The sequence below is a fragment of the Dissoconium aciculare genome, assembly GCF_010015565.1.
Source record: "Dissoconium aciculare CBS 342.82 unplaced genomic scaffold K489scaffold_1, whole genome shotgun sequence".
NCBI lineage: Eukaryota > Fungi > Ascomycota > Dothideomycetes > Mycosphaerellales > Dissoconiaceae > Dissoconium > Dissoconium aciculare.
The window spans coordinates 1,588,324-1,612,315 of record NW_022984951.1 but is presented as its reverse complement, the minus strand read 5'-3'; the positions used below and the strand labels follow the sequence as shown (position 1 = coordinate 1,612,315).

The 23,992-nt window shown below is 51.8% G+C and overlaps 10 protein-coding genes across 10 annotated transcripts; 5 read left to right on the top strand and 5 right to left on the bottom strand.

Annotated features, from left to right (window-relative positions):
• Positions 1-67: 67 nt before the first annotated feature.
• On the top strand, positions 68-685 carry K489DRAFT_310095 (LexA/Signal peptidase; the record flags this gene model as incomplete). Its single annotated transcript, XM_033600681.1, has 2 exons — positions 68-397; positions 446-685. 2 exons carry the CDS (start codon positions 68-70, stop codon positions 683-685), a joined length of 570 nt encoding a protein of 189 aa, XP_033464483.1.
• Positions 686-716: 31 nt separating this feature from the next.
• K489DRAFT_375542 (tartrate dehydrogenase) lies at positions 717-2,275 on the bottom strand. The gene is made up of 2 exons (XM_033603709.1): positions 1,217-2,275; positions 717-1,148 (listed from the first exon to the last, which is right to left on the bottom strand). Exons 1-2 carry the CDS (start codon positions 1,956-1,958, stop codon positions 784-786), a joined length of 1,107 nt encoding a protein of 368 aa, XP_033464482.1. The 5' UTR covers positions 1,959-2,275; the 3' UTR covers positions 717-783.
• A 311-nt stretch (positions 2,276-2,586) lies between these two features.
• K489DRAFT_311171 (glycolipid transfer protein HET-C2) lies at positions 2,587-3,295 on the top strand (the record flags this gene model as incomplete). Its single annotated transcript, XM_033600764.1, has 2 exons — positions 2,587-2,915; positions 3,001-3,295. 2 exons carry the CDS (start codon positions 2,587-2,589, stop codon positions 3,293-3,295), a joined length of 624 nt encoding a protein of 207 aa, XP_033464481.1.
• A 153-nt stretch (positions 3,296-3,448) lies between these two features.
• K489DRAFT_386034 (uncharacterized protein) lies at positions 3,449-4,879 on the bottom strand (the record flags this gene model as incomplete). The annotated part of the gene is made up of 2 exons (XM_033606191.1): positions 3,449-4,634; positions 4,710-4,879. 2 exons carry the CDS (start codon positions 4,877-4,879, stop codon positions 3,449-3,451), a joined length of 1,356 nt encoding a protein of 451 aa, XP_033464480.1.
• Positions 4,880-5,187: 308 nt separating this feature from the next.
• Positions 5,188-6,527, top strand: K489DRAFT_375540 (S-adenosyl-L-methionine-dependent methyltransferase). Its single transcript, XM_033603708.1, has 3 exons — positions 5,188-5,440; positions 5,530-5,654; positions 5,717-6,527. Exons 1-3 carry the CDS (start codon positions 5,345-5,347, stop codon positions 6,195-6,197), a joined length of 702 nt encoding a protein of 233 aa, XP_033464479.1. The 5' UTR covers positions 5,188-5,344; the 3' UTR covers positions 6,198-6,527.
• Positions 6,528-9,151: 2,624 nt separating this feature from the next.
• K489DRAFT_309708 (uncharacterized protein) lies at positions 9,152-9,847 on the bottom strand (the record flags this gene model as incomplete). The annotated part of the gene is made up of 1 exon (XM_033600650.1): positions 9,152-9,847. The coding sequence occupies one exon, from the start codon at positions 9,845-9,847 to the stop codon at positions 9,152-9,154; it is 696 nt and encodes a 231-aa protein (XP_033464478.1).
• A 5,718-nt stretch (positions 9,848-15,565) lies between these two features.
• On the top strand, positions 15,566-17,751 carry K489DRAFT_391927 (uncharacterized protein; the record flags this gene model as incomplete). Its single annotated transcript, XM_033606716.1, has 10 exons — positions 15,566-15,692; positions 15,748-15,811; positions 15,853-15,943; positions 15,979-16,266; positions 16,355-16,381; positions 16,405-16,838; positions 16,893-16,999; positions 17,027-17,083; positions 17,213-17,271; positions 17,311-17,751. The coding sequence occupies 10 exons, from the start codon at positions 15,566-15,568 to the stop codon at positions 17,749-17,751; spliced, it is 1,695 nt and encodes a 564-aa protein (XP_033464477.1).
• A 364-nt stretch (positions 17,752-18,115) lies between these two features.
• Positions 18,116-18,907, top strand: K489DRAFT_16662 (uncharacterized protein). Its single transcript, XM_033599339.1, has 3 exons — positions 18,116-18,270; positions 18,378-18,517; positions 18,635-18,907. The coding sequence occupies exons 1-3, from the start codon at positions 18,243-18,245 to the stop codon at positions 18,812-18,814; spliced, it is 348 nt and encodes a 115-aa protein (XP_033464476.1). The 5' UTR covers positions 18,116-18,242; the 3' UTR covers positions 18,815-18,907.
• Positions 18,902-20,504, bottom strand: K489DRAFT_375533 (uncharacterized protein). Its single transcript, XM_033603707.1, has one exon. The coding sequence runs from the start codon at positions 20,084-20,086 to the stop codon at positions 19,001-19,003; it is 1,086 nt and encodes a 361-aa protein (XP_033464475.1). The 5' UTR covers positions 20,087-20,504; the 3' UTR covers positions 18,902-19,000.
• A 49-nt stretch (positions 20,505-20,553) lies between these two features.
• Positions 20,554-22,881, bottom strand: K489DRAFT_348790 (uncharacterized protein). Its single transcript, XM_033602382.1, has 2 exons — positions 22,262-22,881; positions 20,554-22,179 (listed from the first exon to the last, which is right to left on the bottom strand). The coding sequence occupies exons 1-2, from the start codon at positions 22,446-22,448 to the stop codon at positions 20,849-20,851; spliced, it is 1,518 nt and encodes a 505-aa protein (XP_033464474.1). The 5' UTR covers positions 22,449-22,881; the 3' UTR covers positions 20,554-20,848.
• Positions 22,882-23,992: the final 1,111 nt, after the last annotated feature.

The following is a 23,992-nucleotide window of genomic DNA, read 5'->3' as shown; positions in this document are numbered from 1 at the left end:
TTTCGGCGTCAGTTCCAAGGCCGAGTGGACGATTCAATACGATCTGTCAACATCGGACAGAGGATCAATGTTCGGAAATGTACGCACCATTGTCGCCCGCGGCGTCTTGCCTGTTGCACTCGCGACACCCATCTGCATCTTCATAAACGACAACCTGCTCGAATATACGTATATCCATGGGCGCTCGATGCAGCCGACGCTCTCGCCGGACTATCATCTGACCGGCGCCCGCGACATTGTCTTCTGGCAGAAGTTCTCCCCGACGCGTGACCTCCAGCGCGGCGCCATCGTCATGTTCAACTCGCCGCAACGGCCTGAGAGCTCGGCCGTCAAACGCGTCATTGCGCTCGAAGGAGACATCGTCGTGTTGGATCCTAAACGTAAACCCGCGGATATCGTGAATGGTCGCGTGAACCCGGATGCGCTGCGGTGGGAGATGTGGCAGGGAAGAGTGCGGGTCCCGCCGGGTCATGTGTGGGTTGAAGGGGACAATTGGAGGGAAACGCTGGATAGTAACGTCTATGGGGCTATCTCCAAGGGCTTGATAAGCGGGAGGGCAATGTTCGTCGCCTGGCCATGGTTACGAGCAGGCAAGAAGCCTTGGAACGAGTGGGAGAATGGTACGGGAAGGAAGACGAAGGTTATCACTGGACCTGTGGTGGAGCGCGTCACAGTTGGCGAATGATGATCTTTACACGGACAACAGCACGACGCACAGGACTGGCATGAATATTGACATCGGGACACTATGGCATTCAAGCTAAAGACCAGCGCGTGCTGCGTTTACTTCTTGCCGAACACGACCTCGATCTGTTTCAAGACAGCCTCAGTCACTTGCGTGGTGTTTGCCTTTCCACCCATATCCCGAGTGCGGGTCTCTGGGTCACTGGTGACATTCTCAATAGCCTGCATAAGGTCATCGGCAACCTTGTCAAGCTTGCCGTCACCCAACCATCGCACCATCTCAGCCGCCGACCAGAATGCTCCTACGGGATTGGCTATGCCTTGGCCTGCGATATCAGGCGCAGACCCGTGAATAGGCTCGAACATGGAAGGGAACTTCCTTGTTGGATCGAGGTTGGACGAGGGTGCGATGCCAATTGATCCAGCCAACGCGGCGGCAAGGTCAGACAGGATGTCGGCATGGACTATTCCAACATACGGTCAGCACGTCAAGAGCAGATGCGGGATCTCAACAAAACTCGTTTACACGTACGGTTAGTGGCGACAATGGTGTCTAAGCTCTCGGGCTTATTCACCATGCGCACAGTCATTGCATCGACAAGCATCTTGTCCCATTGGACTTGGCCTTCATAGTCCTTTGCGACCTCGTGGAAGACCTTGTCCCAGAGCACCATACCATGCCTTTGAGCATTGCTCTTGGTTACCATAGTCAGCTTCTTCCGCGGTCGGCCCTTGGCCGTCTCAAAAGCAAAGCGCATAATCCTCTCTATTCCGACGCGGGTGAAAATGGCGACCTCAGTGGCGACTGTGTGGGGGCTGTTCTCATGTGTGGTACCTCCCTGGCCGGCGTATTCGCCTTCGCTGTTCTCACGAATGATTACCCAATCCAGATCCTGAGGTCGTAACTGACATTGAGAAAGTGGCGATTGCGTTCCCGGCAGGATCCTTGTAGGTCGGACATTGACATACTGGTTGTTATGTTTGCGAATCGGAAGGATCAGGCCCCAGAGCGAGATATGATCGGGAACATTTGGCCAGCCTACAGCGCCAAAGTAGATGGCATCATGCTTTGCGAGTTGCTGCATGCCATCGTCCGGCATGTACCAACCGCGCTCCAGAAATTTCTTGCTACTCCAGTCGAAGGTGGTGAACTCGAAGGAGAAAGTTCCGACTACGGCAGCGAGCTTCTGTAAGACCTGCTCTGCTGCATCGGTGATATCAACACCAATCCCATCGCCTGGAATGGCGGCAATCTTGTAAGTTGTTTGGGACATGATATTGTACAGGATATGCGATATGTTCAACAATGTCCCTGTTCAAGCAGAAGTGTCATGCAAAGTTTGACATTTTGAGTCATTGGCGACCTGCGTCTTTATGATACTTCTGTTTACCCGACCCATTGGCCGTCATTGGCCGTCGTCGGCCGTCGTCGTGCACGCATGTCAACGCGTGACACGAACGCCATGCGAATGCCCAGAGATATGCCCCGCCACGGACGTCTGTATCGTCCATTGATGACTACCGATTCACGGGCTGCGCGGGTCGGAAACATGGAACTACCTTCGTCAAATGTAGACAAAGCATAACGAAAGGGCCGAATCCTCTATATGTCTCTCTTGCAGCTAGGAATTATTGCAGAACGCGTGGAGGCTTCTAATAAAGCCACTGGTTCGCTTACGCGAATTGTCCAGGATCCTAGCGATTTCGGGAGGCTCTTGGTAGGCGCGAACTGCATGACATGGACCCTGAATGTGCCGGGAGCGGCCGCAGTGCAACGACGTCCGCGGGGCTCAAAGCCCCCAATGGTGTAATAAGAAAGTCGGGGAGCATAGGTACATATGCTGGCTCTGTTCAATAGACTGTCCTACCTATCCTGTCTACTTAGAATTCAAAACGACAAACATGGCCACCACTAAAGCATACCCGCCAGGCGGTACCTACTTCGACAACGGCAAGAGATCTTTCACTCAAGTCTCTGTTGACGAGTCAAAGGGCGATGCCGTCAACACCGTCGAGTTCCTCGAGGCATCTGAAGCCCTGGTCGGTTTGTTCGATGTGCTTGGCAGTGTCGCATTCACACCGGTAAAGAACGACATCACTGGCAACATCAAGAAGGTCCGCGACCGACAGCTTGCTAGCCCATTGGAGTCCGAGACTCTCCAGGACCTCGTGCGCAACGAGCTCAAGACAAAGAAGCACACCGCCACCGAGGGTTTGGTCTGGTTATTGAGGTAAGAAGCAGACGCAGTTGCAACAATGCTTGCGACAGATGCAAAGCTTGAAGCCAATCGTGCTGACGCGCCTGCCCTGTTACAGAGGATTGGATTTCACTTCGCAAGGTCTGCGCAAGAACCTTAGCAACCCATCCGCGGAGTTGTCAACGTCCTTCCGGGAAGCATACACCGCCACTCTCTCCAAATTCCATTCCTTTCTAATCAAACCCATCTTCTCTGCTGCCATGAGCGCGACACCTGCCAGGGCCGACTTCTACGCCAAGCTAGGCGACGACCAAGAGCGTGTGAAGAAGGAACTTGATGAGTGGTTGAAGGCGTTGGAAATCCGTGTCGCAATCTTGACCAAGTTCTTGAACAGCCCGGAGGCGAAGTGGTAGAGGCATAAATTCATGAAGACGAGACACATACAATGTGCCAAGCCAGCATGCATGAGGAACTCTGGTGTTGATATTATTTCCTAGAATTTTTAACTCTGCACCCTGACTTGAAACTTCAAAACAACAGATTGACAATCGTCCAGATACACTCTGTCATGCTGCCTCATGTAGTACTTTCAACCGGTCTCCCATAGCTCTTTTCAACTTGCCACAGAAGCTCTCGAAGATCAGTCGGTCCCGACCTCGCAGCCAGCGCACCTCCACGGCTTCGTCCTTGCACGCGATAATCACAGCAAGCGCGACCTCTGATGCCTCCGGCCCAGCCGGGTTGACCACGCTCTGTGTCTCGTCGAACTTCCTCTTCCTCCGGGCCGATCTCGACCAGACGTCCCGATTGCAACACATGGCACCGGCATGATGCAACGGCTGCCATTGCCACACTAGGTTGAGTCCGTTCATGATGTCGTTCACAATCTTTCCTGCCCACTTCGCGTCCTGCCGTGGTAATGTAATGGTCTGAACCGAAACGTCTGGCATTATGCTTCGTACCAGCTCGCCATGACGTGACACATCATTCCGCGGTCTGAAACCCTGGTGACTCCATGCTATCACCCATCGTTTCGTTTTGAACCCGGCCTGCAGATCAGACGCAGCAAAATTTGTCACTGCGGACGTCTTGAGATGTGTAACAAATGTCTCTGCTGACTTCAGCCTCCCAAACATGACGGAGAACCACTGCACTCGTTCCCGGAGCTGCAGGCTTTCGCCAAAGATTCGCATGGCAAAGCCCAAATCGCCGCCAGGGCAGATCATCTCGTTCTCAGCACCGAGACAGACCGCAGAGGGTGTAATATTTTTGCCAGCGTACGATGCTTTCATATCCTCACTTGAAGAATAGAACGGCGGGTTGGTCATGACAAAATCGAGGCCCGACACCTCCAATCCTTCCAACGGGATGAGTGGACCAGACGATGTGGTTTTCAACAACGTGATGCGGTGCAAGAGTCCATTTGCGGAGACGTTGGCTCTGGCAAAGCCCAGCGAATGCTCATCAATGTCAGTACCATACATGTGCCAATTTGGTCGACTGGCACATGCGAGAAGGCTGTATATACAGGACGCACCAACGCCGATGTCCAGGCCTGTCACTCGGCGACGTGGCTCGTTGACGTCTAAAATTGAGATGTCATTGGTATCGGACCAAGGTCCGCTGTTGTCGATCAGATCCTGCAACCAGCGTATGTAATTCCAGCGAACAGGAACAGGTGGACAAAGTCGATCGGATGGCATCTCGATTGTGAGGCCGAAATCAGCCTTTAGCAATGACTTGGTCAACTGTCTTAATCCAAATGTTAGGATCGTATTTTCTATCATCGTCCAGAGGTAGACACGCGCTTCAAATTTGATGACCTACAGTACAAAACCCTCGTCTTGAAAATCGATGAAGCCATCTTTGCTGGCCGCCTTTAGCGCAACGCGAAAGTCGGCATCGCGGCTGGCTAGGTGGTAGAATTCTATATTACGAGCATAGTAAGGTCGCTCTCTAGAGGTTGGAGTCTTTGTGTTTTCGGTTTGTCCATCCATCGCTCCAATCAGCGAGGGCGATGACGTGAGTCGACTGACGGCAGGACGATCATGATTCTTCTCAAGCGTTCCTCAAGCTAACCGAAACGCTACGCCTTGAGCGATAAATTGGCTTTGGCAGAGTCTTGTGATGACGCCCGTGAATGTAATGGATATCGATGATCTTGAGATGTGAGGATGCCGTATGTATGCAGGCAAGTGTGCTTGTCTGGGAACCCTGGAAGGGTACGGCGGACGGTCTGTGCGTATAAAGATGAATTCATCAGCAGAGCCGCTTTTCTGAACGACACAGAATTATAGGACTGTTGCTATTCCCAGGGTTCTTGATCAGACTTCTTCATGGTCATAACACTACGCGACACTGACTTGCATTCCTATCACGTTCGTTGCAAGCTTCCTGGTGACCATATAGCACCATATTATTGAGGTCTGCATATTTGCCATTGCAGCCGCCTTGTCTTGCCCATGGCAGATACATCAAGAGGCGAAGGCTACGAGCAGGAACACGTTCATGAAGTGTATGAGCAGATTGCATCGCACTTCTCCTCCACAAGATATAAGGTAAGACAGAAATAAGGGACAAGGAGCTGGGCGCCTTCTCAATCATCACATAAATGAAACTGGTATATTAAGCCGACATGTGATCGCAGCCCTGGCCCATCATTGAACGCTTTCTCAAAGGGCTTCCTGATGGCTCTGTAGGCTTGGACGTCGGCTGTGGAAACGGCAAATACCTTGCCGTGAATCCCAATGTATTCATCCTAGGCTCCGATCGGTAGGCAGCATCGATTTCTAGAGATCATCAATCAATGTACGACTGAAATGAATCGCCTCTAGATCCAGCAATCTCGTGTCCATAGCCAAGCAACATCAACCGCATTCCGTTCTGGTTGCAGACATCCTAGATCTCCCACATGCTCCTCACGCTTTCGATTTTGCCATTTCCATTGCCGTGGTGCATCACCTTTCTACCTCCGAGCGTCGAGTCGATGCTGTCCGATCGATTCTTGACATACTAAAGCCCGGTGGACAAGTTCTGGTCTACGTGTGGGCTCTTGAGCAAGAAAATAGTCGACGCGGCTGGTCGGAGAAGGACAATCAAGATGTTATGGTTCCCTGGGTCACACGTGGTTCGAAAAAAGCCGACAGTAGCAGCCAGGGCCAGAGTACTGGACACGACAAGACTTACCATCGCTATTATCATTTGTATCGCAAGAATGAAATCGAGGAGGATCTTGTGGCTGCAGGCGGCAAGGTCATCGAGTCAGGTTACGAAAAGGACAACTGGTGGGCCATTGCTATTCGAGATAAGGAATGATGGCAGTGTATTCAAGATAATGGCTTGCATCGATGATTTCTCACAACCTGACTGCTTTTTGAGTCAAAATTTGAGGTGTTAAAAATCATCAACAAGTCCCTGCGAGATCATCTCATGTCTTCGTCTCCTGACCAAGGTGCGGATGTATCACTCTTGTAAAATAGGCTATCACCATTTGCTAGGCCATCGGACAACAGGTTGTATGCTCCTAACACCCTGGAATGATATGGTCGCTGGGCAGACAGGCTGGAAAAGAGCTAAACGAGTCATATGTTACTTGACGTCGTTGTACGGGAACTATCTCCATCAATATTAGTGTCGTACGGCTAATATTGAATGTTATCATTTTGAGTTTCATCACGGAAATTCGGGAGAGGTCGCTTGTGCTCTGTCATGCAACTCCGCCGTCCAGTCCCTTGCATCCATTTTGTGGTGAATTTTGCCTAGGAGAAATTTTCTTCGCATTTCTCCCCCGATCCGGTATATCAGATCTTTTGATTCTGCACATCCATGACTGCCGTCAGATCTGGCGGAATACATGCCCAATTCGAAGATAGAAGTCGCTAGAGTGGCTGATACTGTTGGTGTGCACGACGTCGTCTGCATGAGCAAAAGTCCAATGTTTCGACCGGGGCGCAACACTCTTCACATGCCATCTACCGCCTTGATGCTTGTTGAGTCACATCAACAGCCGTTCTCCAAAGAATGTTCGAGCTGCGTAGCTGTCACTGCTGCGAATGGAATTATACGCACGGATCAACTTGCCTTGCGATATCGCCCGGATCTGGCGGTCGTCTGGTAGTTGTCTCAGGCTATCTCATGTCGAAGGGTCTCGGCAATCGCGAGATCGAAATCTACAGATTGTCACACCATGTGATCTGCTAGGCGGTACCAGGTACGTGTGTACAAACCCAGTGACCTGACATAAATGCGAGATCTCTAGCCGCAACGAAAGCACAAAATGCGAATCTGTACATGGTTGGTAGTGTATGGCATCCACATGGTATCACTGGCAATCGTTGTGGGAGAGGCGGATCTTTGAGCACGACTCGATGGCGAGGCCAACCGGGATCGCGAACGTCACCATGCGATGCATTTTTGCGTTCGACAAACAATGCGTGCACGCCACATGTGTACGCCCTTCGAAGATATCGGGTGATCTGGAGGGAGAAGATAAGCCTAACCGCGTGACGCAAGCGTGGCCCGCGAGTCATTCGCTGTGATGGAAGGGAACAGAGCTGGCCGATCATGGTGATTGTGGACCAATGTTGCCCTCAAGTTCGTCGATGGCGGCAAGATCGAGCACAGGCGAAAAGGGTCCACGCCAGTACCCCGACGCCTCACGGATGCGGCTTTAGCGCAGGCAGATGGCGCGCTTGCCCCAAAGCAGGCAATGGGATGGAGTAGCTTGACTGTCCGTGTGTCGCGAACAGCCGAGATATTGCGTAGGTGCGAAGACAACATCTGGGCGGAATCGACGTGCGGTGTGACTTTTCCAGCAGGCTTGCTTGACTTAGCACGGTCGATCGTCGCCTTCACGCTGCACAATGCCATCACTCCCGCCCATTCGCGTCAGTCGTTATCGGCTTCGGCTGCAAAGGAGTGGGATGTCTATGCAATGCCGCAAGGATTCACCATGGTTCACATGGTCTTCAGTCATGCCAATGCGAATCCCGCACGATGGCACACACCTTGAGATGTCCGAATGCACGTCCGCTCGAGCCACACAGTCCCCTGCCATCTTTGCCTCGTCAAGTTCCGAGTAATAAGTCGTCTCTCAGCACCGGACCTTTCCCCGATTGATTCACTTGGCCCACGGCGGACAATTGGTACCTCCGGATGGCGGACAAGCGTCCAGCAGGTCGGAGGAGTCTTGCATACGGACACGGACTGACGTCGTGCTGTCATGTCTCAGGTGTTGTGTGCAAGATGCGCGGCATCGTCGTGCAAAGGGTCTAACCATCGCTGCGACGACGCAAATTTGTCAAGGGACTCGTACCGGGTCGCGGGGTAGGGGACTATTTGAGGCTCAGCACATGGAGATCGCTTATTTTCCTGCGCAATAAACCCGGGAAGTGATCAAACCCGGGCCCTGGCGGCGGGTGGGCAGCGGCAAGCGGCTCTCAATGGGGATGAAAGCTGGGAAATCCGAGGCCTACCCTCATTTCGGCTGCGAGCTTCCAAGGTTGTTGTCATGCCTATACCATATGCTGGACGACAGGTCACTCGAACCTTCTACAAGTTTACCTGTCATAGCACATCACACAGTGGCATACCCACCCATCGTAGGTAGCAATACATTCGCGTCGGAATCGGTTGTGCTCCATTCTGTAAACGCAGACAGTGGTGAATTTGACAGAATTTTGCAATCTGGGCTTCTTTTCGTTTCTTCCTCATATTCGTGCGCCTTCTAGAATCAATGTCGATCTTTCTTGTTTGAAGTGATACAAGCCACTCCGTGATACTCATACTTCACCATTGGCCATTGGCGTCTGCCAAAACCTCCGGTGTCAACCAAGGGTCATTTGTCCGTCGCCCGTTGATCTTCGAGAGAAGATATTCGCGTCAGATCGTCATTGGAACAGAGCACGTCATGAACAAGATTTCGACGGTATGGTTCTAGATACGATGCACCACCAACAGCACGATTTGTACTGGAACACCACCAGAGCAGCGCACATGAGGCAGAGGTAGGTCACCCTGCAGTGCAGGTTAGGCCATCTCTCTGTTGCGACACGGTGCTTGAGGCAATTCGCGATCAGTCGTAACAAAATATTACAGATAAGCTGAACATGGCGGGATACGCATACGAAGAACTCTCAAGTCAACGAATGCGACACGCACATGAGACAGATGCAAATTCGCAATGCCAAGCAAGCTCTATGGGATCTCTCCTAAGCTCAGTGCTCCGTTCCATATCCAAGAATAATCGCCCAATGCCGACCACGACAGTTTCAACCTCTGGTCACGTCCTCGAAGAATTGTCGGCAACTGGCGTCCAGGAAACTTGCAGGATAAATGAAGATGCTCAGAAGATGCCGTAATGCTTCCCAAGATTTGAGCTCCAAGTATTCGCAAAGCAGACGAAGCAAAGGATTTAAAGGAGCCGGAAGAGCTCCGCACGTCAAGCTGATTATTGTTCCTGCCCACAGAAGAACCTGCGCTGTGCTTGGATTTTGTAAATCTCCTGGGTCAAGTGCCACTGCTTCTTGCCAAGCTGCGTCTAGTCCAGCCCGATATTGCGGATTTTGAGCAATCTCCTGCCCGCTGGCTCTCTGCGATTGGAAGAGGGTCAAGCATACACAAGCAAGACGAACATATTGATGAACCCGTTGCGCAGGCCGTGAACTGATCTCTTGTCCGGATAACATGACGACATCTCGTAACAATGCCTGCACTCTTCTCTTCGCTCCGGGCCCACCAAAGTTGAAGCAGGCTGTGCGTCCAACAAGCACTACGAGCGCATCGTTGATTGATCCAGAGCGCTGAAGTTCTGCGAAGCCTCTGGGAACCGCGATAGGCAATTCAAATCTGGCCTCATCCCTTTCGGATCTTGGTGCGACTTCGAACGGAGCTTGTCCCGGTAGTGGATTAGGCCGTACACTGCCGGATGAGCTTTGGCGTCCTTCGTCGAGAGCGGCAATCTGCATCAACGGCGACGATTGAAGCCATTCATGCAACCAAATCGTCAGCGGCATCAACGATGCATCGGTGTTCGGCAGCATGCTCGCATGCTCCGTTGGCGGAAGTTGCGTCGGCGCTGCCGTACCAACTATGGTCGAACGATTGAGATCAGGTCTCCGGAGGCCGGCTGCATCTGAATCTACAGGGACGGATTGGTTCGATTGCCCAGAGGACTCCGAACGAATGGCGGATGTCTGTCTCGAGGTTTGGTCGCCTCGATTTCGTTGTCGAGTTTCTCGACTGGCGGCAGCGCTGGCCCGAGCGGCCTGAGCTCGAACACGGCGACGATCCTCGACGCTGTGTTTGCGGCCCTCGACCATGATGATGGGAGCTCCATGATCGAGAGCATATGGTGTGGAGGAAGAACCACTTGGCGCATTGTCCTGTGGGTTATTCTGCCCCGGCGCGGCCATGGTTTCATGAAGCAAAGCGGGTGAATTTCGCGGCTGTGGGATTACGTTCGACAAGCCTCACGCAGAGACGAGGGGAGCAACGCTGCTGATACAGCGACTTATCCACAAGGATTCCAACACTAAGGCGTGGAAGTTTGTATGAAATCATGTTAATCACAGGCAAATCTCGAGACGACGATGAGAGTAGCAGTGAATCATGAGGCAAATCATGCTGTTGATTTTGTTGTGGTCAAACGGCGGCACGCAGTGCCCACAAAGCGAAGGCACACAGCGTCGGTCGCAGGCTAGAACGATCAGGCTGCAGGCCGAAAAGTCGCTCCTGTGATCCTGCAGCATAACGAGGCAAGTTTCGCCTCCTACTGTGGTGACCTATGAGGCTACGATGTGAATGGTACTGGGCCATTGGCTGATGGATGGCAAACGCCAGACCCTGGAAAGTGAGTAAAGGAGCGCTGTCTACCGGCGGCACTAGACAAGGAAGCCACTGATGTATTGCAACTAAAAACTAATAGGAAAATGAATGATTGCGTATGTCGAAGCGAGCCCTGGGCTAGTCTTTCAACAACAGCACCGAGGGTGTGCACGCTCCAAAAGCAAACCTTTTTACACGAGCTCAGCCTTCTAAACGGTCTGGTAGATCTACCTTAACCAGTCCTGCTTCGCCCACACTTCTCAAATACTTATCTAGGTAGGTAGCATTGTAAGATATCCGCTCCAGAATTGCATCATTCACCACTTCGATACAGCCCGAGGGGAGCTTGCAACAACAGCTCCAGTCGGACTGGTCGCATGTCCGGATCCACGGCATATCGTATGTGGTGATGATACCACCATGACGCTTGCGCTTTCACAGTCCGAGTCTGCTCTGCATCATGTGCTTTCGCGCGTACCGGACAATCCTCTAGAACACGGCCTTGGGCTTTCGTCGCAGAGTGGAAAAATCGGCCGCCATCTATGGTACGAACTTAGCGCATGGCTGGACGGGCAACGGGCCCTTGCTACAGCAGGTACATGTTGTACGGCATCACGACATCGCCAAGTGTCATAAGATGAACGAGCACCTATACGTTCTCCGAACATACGAAGGGACTGATAGCGACCATGGCCCGATTGCGGGAGGGTTGAGGAAGTATAAAGGAGCCAACCCTTGTGCAGCCGCTGCTTGAGGGGATTTACAGAGTGCAGCATCGACACCAAAGTTGAGCACAGCGAAAGGCCGCCATTGATATCGAGTTGAGAGCGACGAAGTCGAACGAGCGGACCCAAATTTGCTGCACAGTTCCATCGCGGTAGGGACCGACACCCATGTGGCAGAGATGTCACAAACGCGGACCAGGATACGCTTTAGTGCTACGCGCAGCTTGGCGACTAGAACCTGATTAAGAGAGCATGCTACGGCGCTGTCGTTCATGGGCGAATAGATTACCGTCGCCTCAGTCCGCTGACAGTCGAGACTACCCAACACCAGCGACGAGTCGTAAGTTCCCGACTACGGAGCGTTCCCCTCATGGTGAAGAGCCCAATGTGCTCCAACGTCTCTCTCACCTGGCATACACATCTCGACGTACAAATGCTGACACCAGCGTGCCTCCCTCCCACGTCAGCGACTCTATGCTTACCAGAACGCTCATATTTACAGCTCTGTGTTCTCCGACATGTCGTGGCGGGACGAGCCTCCTAGGTACCGTGAACTATTCACAATTGAAGGGCGCTTTTCCGAAACTTGATATGGACAAGACAGGACTAGTCTGTTCTAAGTGAAGCCGAAAACAATTTCCGGTCTTGCGCTGCAGAGGGAGGGTGCATTGCTGTGCTCAGGCGCGATGGAAATCGAGATTGTCGCAGGTACGAGCATGTCATTCTCTCTGCTAAAGCTGTCCGCGGGTAGATGGGATGTGAATCACATGCATGCAAAGTATTGTAGCCGAAATGGGTCTGAGGGGCAGTGAGGGCCTCTCGGATGCGGGCGGGCCAATTGGAGCCATGCCCAGGTGTGTGGGAGTTTCGGAAGCGCCAGTGAGTGTCAGCAAGCCCGTTAATTGCTGCCGTTTGCTTGGTGAGTGCAGGCACTGCAGGGCAGTACGCACCGCAACCAATCTGTTCGAGGCCAGATGCGGGACCATGGATATCATCACAAGGCCAGTGTCCATGCATCGTTTACAAGTCAAATCTCTAACGGCCGCTCAGGACGGTCCCAAGTCGCGCGTGTCGTATATGCTGCCCCACTAGTGATCTAGGACTGCATTGTAGGGCACGTTTTAAGGTGATGTTACGGCTCCTTTTTTTCATGCTTCCGCCCATCCTGCGTGATCCAGTCACCGCCTCTGTCAACTTCGAGCAACTAGCGCGCGATCGATCATTTAATGCCTCCTTTGGATAGTACCATACTGCAACTCCGATCTACAGCTCGCTGCCTCTGTGACTAGAGGACTGGCGTCCCCACTCTCACGTCGCTTTCGTTCATGCATGCAAACGCCTGGGATATATTCCGGTCGAGTTGAGTTGAGTAGATACGGTTGCCTTGTGCGCGCCATGATGTGGCATCTCACATAGGCTAATCAAGATTGAAGACCCGTAAACCATCCTTCGGGCGTTAGTCTCCGGCGCTCACAGAGCGCAACGGTCGCTACCCACTCACTAACCCGCGGCGATGGCCTTGATCTCTGCAAATATAAAACGAAGACTGTTCTATACCCCTGAACCATATCAGTAACGGCAAATGATTAGTCCTAGCGTGTTGAGAAGTTTCGTCAGTATGCTGAAGGGGTCGGTTTCTGATTTACGCGGCCTCTATGCCAAGGGTATGCGCGGATGGTGTTTCAGGTTGTGAATCGGTCGTCAGACAAGCTTTCAGCATTCCGGGAGGGGTCACCTGACCTGGCAGTGTCCATTATCCACCGTGGTGCGGTGCAACACTGGGCCTTGCCATGATCGACTTCGTCGTTCACCAGAGATCCCGCATCAAACAAAGTAGAATATTCATTGATGCCATGTCCCTAACAAGCCGATCAGTGACTCGATCGGATCGTCCACAAGGTCCGCAAGTTTGGTGTGCTTGCCGCCATGTAACATTTCAATCGACCGAGGTACAAATGGAACTACGACGGTGTTCATGTTTCATGTCATGATGACACAGTGAAATGAGGATTATGCGATCGTCACCAAAGTACTTCAATGGGAAGGTTGGGAGTCCTCTGGCGCTGAGAGAGCTCGTCACTCCTGTCTAAGTCCACAGCACGCTGATCGTTTGTTCTCTCTGACGATCAGGAAATCTAGATTGCTCTTAAATGTCCTAGATGGGGACTTCATGGCGTGAAGGCTTGCAGCGGAGTGAGTTCCTTCCGTCCCAGTAATCCGCGATATTCGCGGTCGGCACCTGACGGTCCAAAGGCTGAAACAATCAATCACGGCCACCGATGCCAGAACGCCAAAATGCTGCTACGTGATATGCCGGGAAAAAATACAATCGGTTCGTACATCAGTTACGAGAATAGGCTGGACCGTGCCCCACTATTCTTGCCCATTACCATCTCAGGTGCCCCTAGAGCTGCTGTCTGTAGCCATGCCGAGTTCCAGATGGAGCAGGCACAGCAGGCTGCCTGGGGTGTGTCCAGCCCTGCAGCTCATCGACATTCACAACTGTCACTAGAACGAACAAACACATCACCGGACGTAGAACGGATGCGGCCGCGATCTGATGAGATTGACGATATCCGTACGAATATCTCTGCGGCTCGGGAAGAGCAGGGAGCTTGCTCGATTAGCGGCTTTGCAAGGCCCGAGTGCCCAATATGCAAAGCTTTGGACGGTACCTAGTAGGCGAGCAACTTCTCCACCATGTGCGTCGTTGTTGGCATTCTGCCGGCCATGTGCAACGTCGCGACGATCACAAGGGCCTGGAGCTAGAGGTCTCATAACCCGGCAAGAGTTGGCCTGGAAGTGCTAGTCCGAGGATGGCAGCTAAAGCACCTAACAAAAGTCTAACGCTACACACCTGCACGCCCATTACAAATGATAGATTTTGAAGAGGATGAAGTCGGGATCTGTGGAAGGATATTGGACACGCATGTGCACTTGAAGTAATGAGGTCAATTGCATCGAGAATATGCAACACACTTGCGCCCCTATGTTCGCATTTGCCTACGTTTCGGCACGTCTGTCCTGCGTACATGCTATTGTGCAGATCACACATAATGTTGTTCGTGATCCTCGATACGATCTACTGCTCTTCTTAATGCCAATCGGGCCTCGGTCCACACGGTGGAGTGCCTGTACTGGAGCGCCCCACCACTGAGCTAGCGGTTGGGTCCTGGTCCGTCACTCTGCAGAGAAGCGAGAGGACAAAGCGTGCAGGTGGTTGAAGGTGGAGACCGGGCCCTCATCGGCCGAAATCGCCTTGTTGCGTAGCTTGAGAGATTGCGACACCGAAGCTGCCCTGTCACCGCGGAGCTGCTCGGAACGCTCAGTCCGAACAATACGAAGACCGATCAGGTAACTGAATTTGCCAACAGGAATGCCACAGGAGCGCCTGACTTCTCCACGGATTTCTGCAGAAATCCTCATGATTCATCCCATCATTGAACAGATCAATACCTGTGCAACTACCCACTCACCTGCCTGCCTACGTCACAACGATCGGCGCAGGCTCCGAGCCTTACAAATGTGCTCCAGTGCCGCCCGTGACTCAGCGAAGTCCGCAAAGCCTTCTCCGCCACCGACAAGTTATGATTTCCACCGTGAGCTACAGAGCATCTCTGCGAGCTTGCAGCATTTCTGAAGCAGCGAATAGACTTGGCGCACCGCTTTGCACAAGATACGACGGGATGGTCACGCGACCGAAGCTCTCCCACGTGCTTGCCTGGTCTTCCGAATCGTTGCGCTCCAGGGCTATTTGATGTTACCTTCGGCCGCCATGGCTATTGGCTTGATGACGTTCCCATGGTCGATCTGGGCGTCTCTAATCGCCGGTACGACTATTGTCGTCATGTTCAAAGTTGTTCAGGTCCGTCATCGTACCTGAAACTTGGTCCGCCGCGCAGTGATGACATCAACTCCACCCAATAGACCCTCACACAGATCGTCAAAGTGGACATCTGAGGAAGCTACTTTCATCACCTCGAGCACCAGAATTGCTGCCGATTCTAAAGACAATGTTGTTCGTGTCGCCGACGCTGCTGTCCACTTGGACCTGTGATGCATGCGCATCGGCGTTGACCGCATTGGTGTTGCCGTTGGTTGTGCGTAGCCCATACCTGGCAATCTGGCTCCCTGATGGATTCTCTGGGCTGGCCAAGCCGCGATCATGTCCCTCTGGTCCTTTCAAGCCTCTTCGTGGCTAACGTCTCGCAGGTTGGGTTCGCCTCCGATCCCGAGACATCTACGATTTCCACGCTACTCGGTAGAGCTCAAAGCTCTTAAAACATGATACTGATGGGTTGCAATTGCTAATCCAGAATCCTTAGCTGGGAAATATGATGCATCGACTACAAACTTGACGTATATCATCTCTCCCGCCAAGTCCGACGACCACATTGTCGAGATTGTATTATCATTTGCAGTATCCCCCCTGTTACACCTACCTGCACATTACGTCAATCCATTCCTGAGAGCTGTCTACCGATTTTGGTAGAAGACCATTCAAACGTAGACGTATGAATCGATGTCAACGGTCACTGGGTGAGCAGCGATCGAAAAATCGGACATTGGTAGTCGAAGGAGGCGAACTCAAGCTCAAGTCATGGAGAGTCCAAAGAACTCACCAGCAAGAATTCACTGGATGCAATGCTCGAGCAGAACGGGCTGTGTCTTACTTTACGGCGCCAGCGATTACCAGGTATGATTGTGGAGTCGCAGAAACCACACACCAACAATTCGTGCAGATAAGCTGCTCGCAAATTGCCGTTGACCAGCTTGTCCGAGCCATTAAGGAGAAAGAACCTGTCCTCGCTTACAGCCATGTGCTCAAGTTGAGCGTACCAAAGCAGCAATGAGGGCGTAGGACAATACCAAAGGCGAGCGTGATGTTTATAGTCATCCATACACAGGATGCATTTGACACAGTTTGCTTCAGCGCGCGGCTCGGCATTCGTGAAACCTTTTATGTGTGGAAGTCTCACTTCCATGACGACACAGATCTTTTGTTGAACTTTTACTTTCCAGATTTCAATCATGCATTTTCACCAGCTGGAACTTACTCGGAACAGTTAGGACGGGATGCGTACGCAAGCGGCAGTGACACCTACAAAGATATCGTGAGCCTTAGTGCCAGACAAGTGCTCGGCGCGACTGTTTTCAGCAGCATTCCCAATAGTCTTACCCTGTTCCTCGAGAAGATCTCTTCTACGGATGATTATCAGCCGGTCGACGTGGTGTTTTCAGCATTCCCTTTCTTTCTCCGAAAAATCCCTAGATGGCTGGCCTATCTCACAAAACCGTTATCAGAACGCTTGCTCGGCGGCCGATACCCTGATAACTACACCATGCCCAACCTTGGTAGCCATTCCTCATGTAGGGCAGGACATACGGATGGCAACGATGAGTACATGTCAGTGAAATAATGTGATGACATGCCCATCATGGGCCTAGCTTGTGTGAACAGTCTGCAATATGGCAAGCACGAGGGTTCTCAATCTATGTGGAGCACTTTAGGCGAGCCCATGAGTGTTGAAGAGTTCCATGAGCAAACTGATTCGGCCAGCCTATTCGGTCAACCAGCCACGCTCAGGGCTTAAGGCAGTATGTACGGCTTAGACGACCAGTATGGAGAAGTTACTGCTGGTCGTAAAGTCTGTAGGACCCATGCTCTTTGAAAACAATGGACTGGACATTTGGTGAAGTAGTCCCGCTATACACTCAATCAGCTTTGCACGGAAGATCCGCGGGATTACTCGCCCTCTAGGACCTACCTCGCATTATAAGGCATCATCGGTATCGAGGCGATGAGTGGACTTGCAGTCGTGATCGACGCCCACGACAATGTCAAGTATCATCGGAACATCAGCGGGACACATATCTAGAAACGGGAGAAAGAAGGCTTGAGTCGAGACGGCGGGATAGCTAAGCTTGCGTATGACTTTCATGATAGCTGGACGTTTCCACGTTCGCTTTTCTCAATTGCACTCCCTCGCTTCCACATTGACAGAGATGAGGTGGTGCAAGACAGGCATCGCCCGAGCCATCAACGACCACTCATCGGGCATGACAAAATCATCGACAATTGTATTCCTCGTCATGTTTCTACTGTTCGATTGAAGCGGTACACCACTGTCCTGCAGAAGTGTAGTCTGCCATTGGATTCGCGCCATCTCTATACCAAGTCAGACTGGGAGTTTCAGGCGGCTGTGGTGGCATGCAAAGGCATGCGAATACAGATTTCGAGCCGGGCCTCGCGCTGGATAAACGAGACCATAGCTAGTCTCCCAATCATCGAGTCATACAACATCGATGGCGACGGCTGATATCCTGGCCCGAATTTCTTTGCACGTCCGACCGGTAGTTGGCAGTCACTTCGCTTTCTTGGCTTTTGGACGAGCTTATAGTGGTCGCGCAAGTGAGGCCTTCAACTTTGATTTTTTTTTAGAGGAGATCAAGGGATTATTTCTCAAATGAGATGTAAAAAAGCAAAGGCAGACATAAAAGATCAGCTTTAAGTAATATATGTGTATTTACATGTGGTAATGTACCACGCCGCACGTGTGTACATTTTTGCTGCGTTCTCCAGTGGTCAAATCCGCGCCGGGGATGGCTTGGGGTTAGTCAGCATTGGCGTCCGCTCGGGCCAGCAACACCTTGTCGCTGCGTCGAAACATCACCTAAGCTTGACGAGGACCTCTGCCCAGGCCAGTCGATGCGACCAGATAGCCAGCGCCCAACCGACTCTTTGCGCACGACCTATTGATTGCCGACCTCAATCTAGCGAAGTCCAAGCGAAGGAACACTCGCATTCACAATGTCGTCCGGTTTCGGCCTCAACGGAGGTATGCATCTCCTGCTGCAGCACCGCATCCTGATTCGCAATCTCCCACGACAGCCTATTGCCTGCAACGTCTTGGGAGTCATCAATAACTGACCACACGATGCTCAGGTCCCTCACGATGCTTTCCATTCTGGCAGGAGGTCCTTGCCTGCTACGTTGTCAACACGTCCGCGGAGAACGACTCCGGCAAGGCCAAATGCGTGCCGGTCTTGGAGGATTACTATGAATGCTTACACCACCGAAAAGAGGTATGAAGATGGAGTTTTCGATTTTGGATGGAAGGGTTCTGGGCCAGAAAATATGCATACATTGGGCACGCGTTTGTGAGGGAATGATGTTCTGACATTGGATCGCGAAACTCGCAGGCCAACAAAATCGCCGCTCTACAAGCCGCCTACCGCCGGCGCGAAGCCACGATACCGAAGGACGAGCGACCCGACGTCGGAGAGGTACGAAAACTAGGACTACTTGAGGCTACGGATGCGGAGAAGAACATCAAGCATGGCAACTGGCTACCGACATACAAGTCGAACAACCCGAAATGAGTGTGAGGGACAACGAACTGTTTCTTCTTTTTCTTTTTCTCGGCTTGGAGGGTGTTGTGTAAATATAGACCTCGCGCGGGTCGCGCGCTCCTGCGGATCTAGCACATGCTGTCGCCATCGACTTCTTCGCGGTGGAGCGTGCCAGACAGGTCCATCTTGTACCAAATTCTCAGCATGTCACATCGATCAATGAGCATCATAGAGGATTCCGTGATCGCCATGCCTCACAGCGGCCCAGCGGCCCACTCGGCTGGCATAACGATCTTCTACCACTTCTAGAATCTCAACCGGCTCCGAGGCGGGACGCGTTCTTATCTCTCCTCTTCGCGACTGGTCTAGCCTTGTCATCTCAGCAGCAGGCAATACATATCTGAAGATGTGAAGATCGACGAGATAGCCAACGTTGTCACCCAGAGCAGGGCGAAGAGAACAAGTCGCGAATTGACTCAGCTGATGGTCTGTCTCTTGCACGGGTCTGGAACTCGCACTCGCGAATAGTATTGTGCATGCCTGATGGGATTTCGTCAGCCGCTCGAGAGACTTTATCAAGCGATCTAGCTGTGCCTGTCCGTGGGTGTAATTGCTTCGTAATAGTGGTCCTACAACTTGTGAAATGTCCTGCACAATGATCAGATTTGAACTATGGGTCTGTGGCGACTGACCAGCAGGCGATTTGGATGCCTGTCTAGTTGTCTCGTCCGCCTGGTCTTGCCGTAACGGTCCTTTCACAACCTCCTCCTCCTCCTCCTCTTCATCTTCACTGTCCGGAATGGTGCCATGAGGTATGACCTCTATCATAGGCTCCTCGGTCGCACTGGTCCCTGGACGCTGCATCGTAATCTTCGTTTCCTCTATAGCCTCCATCAGCCCCTCGAAGTCGAAAACTTTCATCATCTTGACTCGCTCTAAAGCTTGCATCGCTCGCTGCTGGGCATCTTCCACACCGCCCATCGAGGCAGTCAGGGCTCTGTACAGATGCCTTACATCAAAAGCCAATGTGCTGTCGATGATCGTAGCTACTGCGTCAGACGACGATGTCAAATGCGAGACGATCGTCGAGTTGATCAGGTCTCCGTTATCGAGATCCGCAGCTGTTGTGATGCAATGGAGCGAGCCGTGTGCGAAACCTCCGTCGAGAACATCATTGACTGAGTCCGCATTCACTGTGATCTTCGAAGGACAACTTGATCCAATGTGATCGTTCCTCGGGATCGCTTCGCGTTCTGCTGCCCATATACTCGAAGCGAGCACCGGAATGGCGGCGGCGATCATTAGCACAAGATTTTATCGGTGAAATGCGTCTCGCAGCTGTCAGCCGCCTTTGCTCGAATTGGGAGCTATGTCACCTGGACTTTGCTGAAGGTTCGCAAGCCAAACGGCGAGCCTTGCTTGTCTTTCGCTGAAAGAGTCACAGTGGACGCTTTGATTTTCGCCAGATTCAGAAAACTCCCTGTGTGTGGTTACATCGAGTCCCATTAGAGACAGTCCCAGTGTACCTTGTGCTTGTGAACATGTTCATTTGAGCTTCGCTGGGACGTTGTACTGTCTTCACGCTGTTTCAGCCTTGACATCCACATATGCTACTTGCAATCTAGCGAGTAATCGACCACCGCCTGCAATGGTCATAAGACCATGTGCTAGTATGGATATAATCAATGGAAAAACTTTGAGAGCGGCTTTCGAAGTTGAGGATGTGCAGCAGTGTCCACATTAGAAATTCAAAGGAGATCCACAGCTGGAGCCGAAGTGCAGATTGCGTAGTGATTTATTGTCAAAGTAACTACAATTTCCTCTCATAAGACCTCCGCTTTCTTTCATTATCCATTCACGCACGTACGATTTCTCATTTCTAGGAAAAGACCGACTGTTAAATGCGTGCGTGTGGCGTGAAAATGGACTTTCCAGTGAGTGGGCTAATTTTGGGCAGATACATTTCCACTGCATTTGGAACCTTGATGAACATGCTTTTCATCCGACATCTCGCTAAAGCCTCCTCATTATTTTTACGGACATTAGGCTCGGAAACGACTACGATCAGCTACGTCCTGCTTGAGACCCACCACTGAGGATCGCTTGTAGCAGGTCCCCATCGAGCAGGTAATCATCGATGTATTGTCCTCCTTCTGCAGCCAATCTCTCCAGAATAGCTTCATCAGGTTGGATTTCTCCATAGAAACGAGCTGCGATCCCTTGCGCGATAGCATGCCGCTGTTTGGCCACGGCCTCGGCTTTCTCGTCCCCATCTCGACTCGCAAACTGCGCTGAGCCCGAGTAGAATTTCTTCGCGTTCTGGATCAAAGTCGGAGCAGACTTCTTCGCGGCATCGGTCAGCGGGTCAAGTTGGTGCGTCGAGGGCCATTGAATCAATCGATGCCGAATGAGCTCGATGTCGCCCTTGGACTGATATATCTCTGCCTTGCGTGCCTGTGCGTCCTCATCTTTAAGTGTGGCCGCTTTTGTGAGGGCCTCTTGGGCCAGCGAAAGCTGTTTCCAGCAAAGCAGAACCGGTAAAGTGGTGGCTGCCATATCAATGGCCGAATGTACAAGCTCGAGTCGCGCCTCTGCTTCCGAGCCCAGAATTACGACATGAGCTTCCTTGTTGGGGACCTGGAAAGCGTTCAAGCTCTGAGCGTACGTCTGCAGATCGATCAGCTCGGCCTGATACTGCGAGTCTGCCAGAGCTGCAGTGAATGTCGCGCGCAAGCCAGCGGTAGTCACCCGTGCTTGGTCCTGCTCTTCGGTCGGCACGAGATCGATGTAGCCAGGCGCCTTTATTTGCGTCAAGTGATGTGCCATCTTTGACAATCCTTCCAGATTATTCCCTGGCATCACAGACACCAAAGCTATTAGAGCCGAGAGCGACGCATGTACGGTATCAAGCATATCTAATGCTGACACTGGGCTCTCAATGGTGGCTGATTGTTCCCCTTCTTCGGATTGGTCAAGCATCTCCACGTCGGGTGCAGCTGCCGTGGATGGCTCTGTGCTCTCTTGCTCGAGCGGGACTCCACCATCTTCGTTGTCAGGAAAATCCGCACGATGCTGCTCGAACATGACTTCCTGGCGTGATAAGCATGAGGACAGGATCTCAAGTGCTTGCTCCCACATTGAGATCGCCTTGTCGGTCATGTCGGCCTCCTCGAGTGATTCGGCAAGGCTCGTGAGGACTTGTGAGGTGTTGAAGAGTAGGTCGGGGTTTTGCTCGTCCAATCTGAGCGCATATTGATGTGACTGCAGAGCGATGGAGAGCCATTCGTGCACATCGTGACCGATGTGGTCTACTAAGCTGGCTTGTTGTGAGATTTCTAGCTGTAGACGAGCTTTGTTGTAGGCCAAATCGAAATTTTTGGGATGCTTCGCAAGACCTGTGAGCGGATGAAGTCAGAGAACAGCTCAAGAGCCAAGGCAACTGCTCTTGACATTGGAGGCGACAAGCCATGTACCGACCTTGATCGTAGATGTCTAGTGCTCGCAAGAATGCTCTGGCCGACTTCACAGGGTCTCCAGCACGATGCTTGCCTCCGGCGTCCTCCTGAAAGTCGGCGGCCTCCTGAAATTCTTCTGGTGACTCAGGATTTGCCGCTTTGGGCTTCTGCTTCTTGGGGGGCCGCACGAATTGCTTTTGCTTCAACATGGTATCAGAATGACCTGGTCAGCCAGCAATTTCTTATAATCTCGAAGAATTTGACGATGCGCGAGTGGTCTAATGTGGAGACTGATGATGGATTGTGAATGGCGCTGCGTTGGTGTGATTACATTGACATTTCTCCCAACGTGAAGAAATTTTGACGCGCTGTCGAATGGCTGCGTGTCAAGGCTACCATTCACCACACGATTACATTCGCATTGCCATGAACATTTATGAAGACACCATCGCAATCCTTTTGTGTTGGTCTGCAACCGCTATGTAACACATATTGGACGGTTCCATTGCCTGATGTGTGTTCGTCACGATGCGGTGGGCGACCGCACGTATGGCTGTTGATTCGTACTGTAGTGGCGGTACTCTTGTGAGAGACAGGCGCGGTACAAGAGAAGTGCGCACACCTAGGTATCTTTACAGTGTGTACAGTACGTCTAATGGAAGATGGCCTTGCCGGGTCGCTGGTCTATAAGGGGATCACCAAGGTGTAGAGTCCAGTCTCCTTCCACATCCTTGTAATTCTCTCTGACGATATCATACCATGGCGCAGTGAATATTCTTCCGATCAAACACTCGCTATCCGAGACTATCATATCATCGGCTTCCACCACGACTTCCATGCTTTGTGGGCGCTGCCAATGTCGGGTATGGCATGGGTAGATGCAGTAGGCAGATACGTCATGGCTGAAAATTCCCGCCTATGTGTTACAAAGTTTAGAAGTTTCTTCGCGACCCCACCATAAATGCTGCCAGCGAGAAGCTTTTTTTGTCTCGGCAGAAGTCGTCGATGCACGAAGCCCGCATCATAACAGAAGATTACAGACCATCTACCTGTCATGGGCGTGGGACTCCATCTTCGGAGAACGCTGCGCGATAGTGCTCGGACATGGACGTAAAGTTGCCTCCTCGAGGGGACTGTGATTCGGTCTTTTCCCGATGGTAATGGCTGGAAAGTCCAATGCAGCTGCCGTCTCGGGTTTCAAGCTTGAAGCACCTCCCGATCCAGAAGCCTCTCATTCCTCCTGTCACGATTGTTTGAACGCACATGTGGATCTACAGCCGCCTGAGGTCGGAAACAAACAAATGCGGTTCAATAAAGGCATGGGTACAGTAGAATAAAGTCAACACCTGCAATAATCCTCATTACAGTATAATTACTAGTGTCCGGCAGGTGGAATAGGATTGCTAACGTCAAACACCAGAGCGCGGTCCACCCCACGGCGTGGTCCACGAATTACGTGTCTACCACCTTTAACACTGATTATCTCAACCAATACTTAATAGATTGCTTTGAGACTTAAATGTGTTATATAACAATACTATTCAATCTACTGTACAGTGTTTGAAGGTGTGAGCAAAGGAACCACACTTGCTACACCGACTAGCACGCTTTGGAGCCCTTGGCATCTGCTCCCTTATTTGTGCTTCAACCTCCTCTTGCTCAACTATCCCTTGGATCTGAGAGGCTGACAGGGCAGGATCTAATGTGATTGCTTTCCTCTTCCTGGATTTGCGTTCATGCATTGCTTTGTTAG

Bases quoted from the DNA above. Each gene is read 5' to 3' on its own strand.
- K489DRAFT_375542 (XM_033603709.1), bottom strand. From the start codon at position 1,958: ATGTCCCAAACAACTTACAAGATTGCCGCCATTCCAGGCGATGGGATT. The intron at 1,149-1,216 runs GTACGTGTAAAC...ATGTTGGAATAG, and splicing joins CACCATTGTCGCCACTAACC to TCCATGCCGACATCCTGTCT.
- K489DRAFT_375540 (XM_033603708.1), top strand. From the start codon at position 5,345: ATGGCAGATACATCAAGAGGCGAAGGCTACGAGCAGGAACACGTTCAT. The intron at 5,441-5,529 runs GTAAGACAGAAA...ATGTGATCGCAG, and splicing joins TCTCCTCCACAAGATATAAG to CCCTGGCCCATCATTGAACG. The intron at 5,655-5,716 runs GTAGGCAGCATC...AATCGCCTCTAG, and splicing joins TTCATCCTAGGCTCCGATCG to ATCCAGCAATCTCGTGTCCA.
- K489DRAFT_16662 (XM_033599339.1), top strand. From the start codon at position 18,243: ATGTCGTCCGGTTTCGGCCTCAACGGAG. The intron at 18,271-18,377 runs GTATGCATCTCC...CACGATGCTCAG, and splicing joins CGGTTTCGGCCTCAACGGAG to GTCCCTCACGATGCTTTCCA. The intron at 18,518-18,634 runs GTATGAAGATGG...CGAAACTCGCAG, and splicing joins GCTTACACCACCGAAAAGAG to GCCAACAAAATCGCCGCTCT.
- K489DRAFT_375533 (XM_033603707.1), bottom strand. From the start codon at position 20,086: ATGATCGCCGCCGCCATTCCGGTGCTCGCTTCGAGTATATGGGCAGCA.
- K489DRAFT_348790 (XM_033602382.1), bottom strand. From the start codon at position 22,448: ATGTTGAAGCAAAAGCAATTCGTGCGGCCCCCCAAGAAGCAGAAGCCC. The intron at 22,180-22,261 runs GTCGGTACATGG...ATCCGCTCACAG, and splicing joins ACTAGACATCTACGATCAAG to GTCTTGCGAAGCATCCCAAA.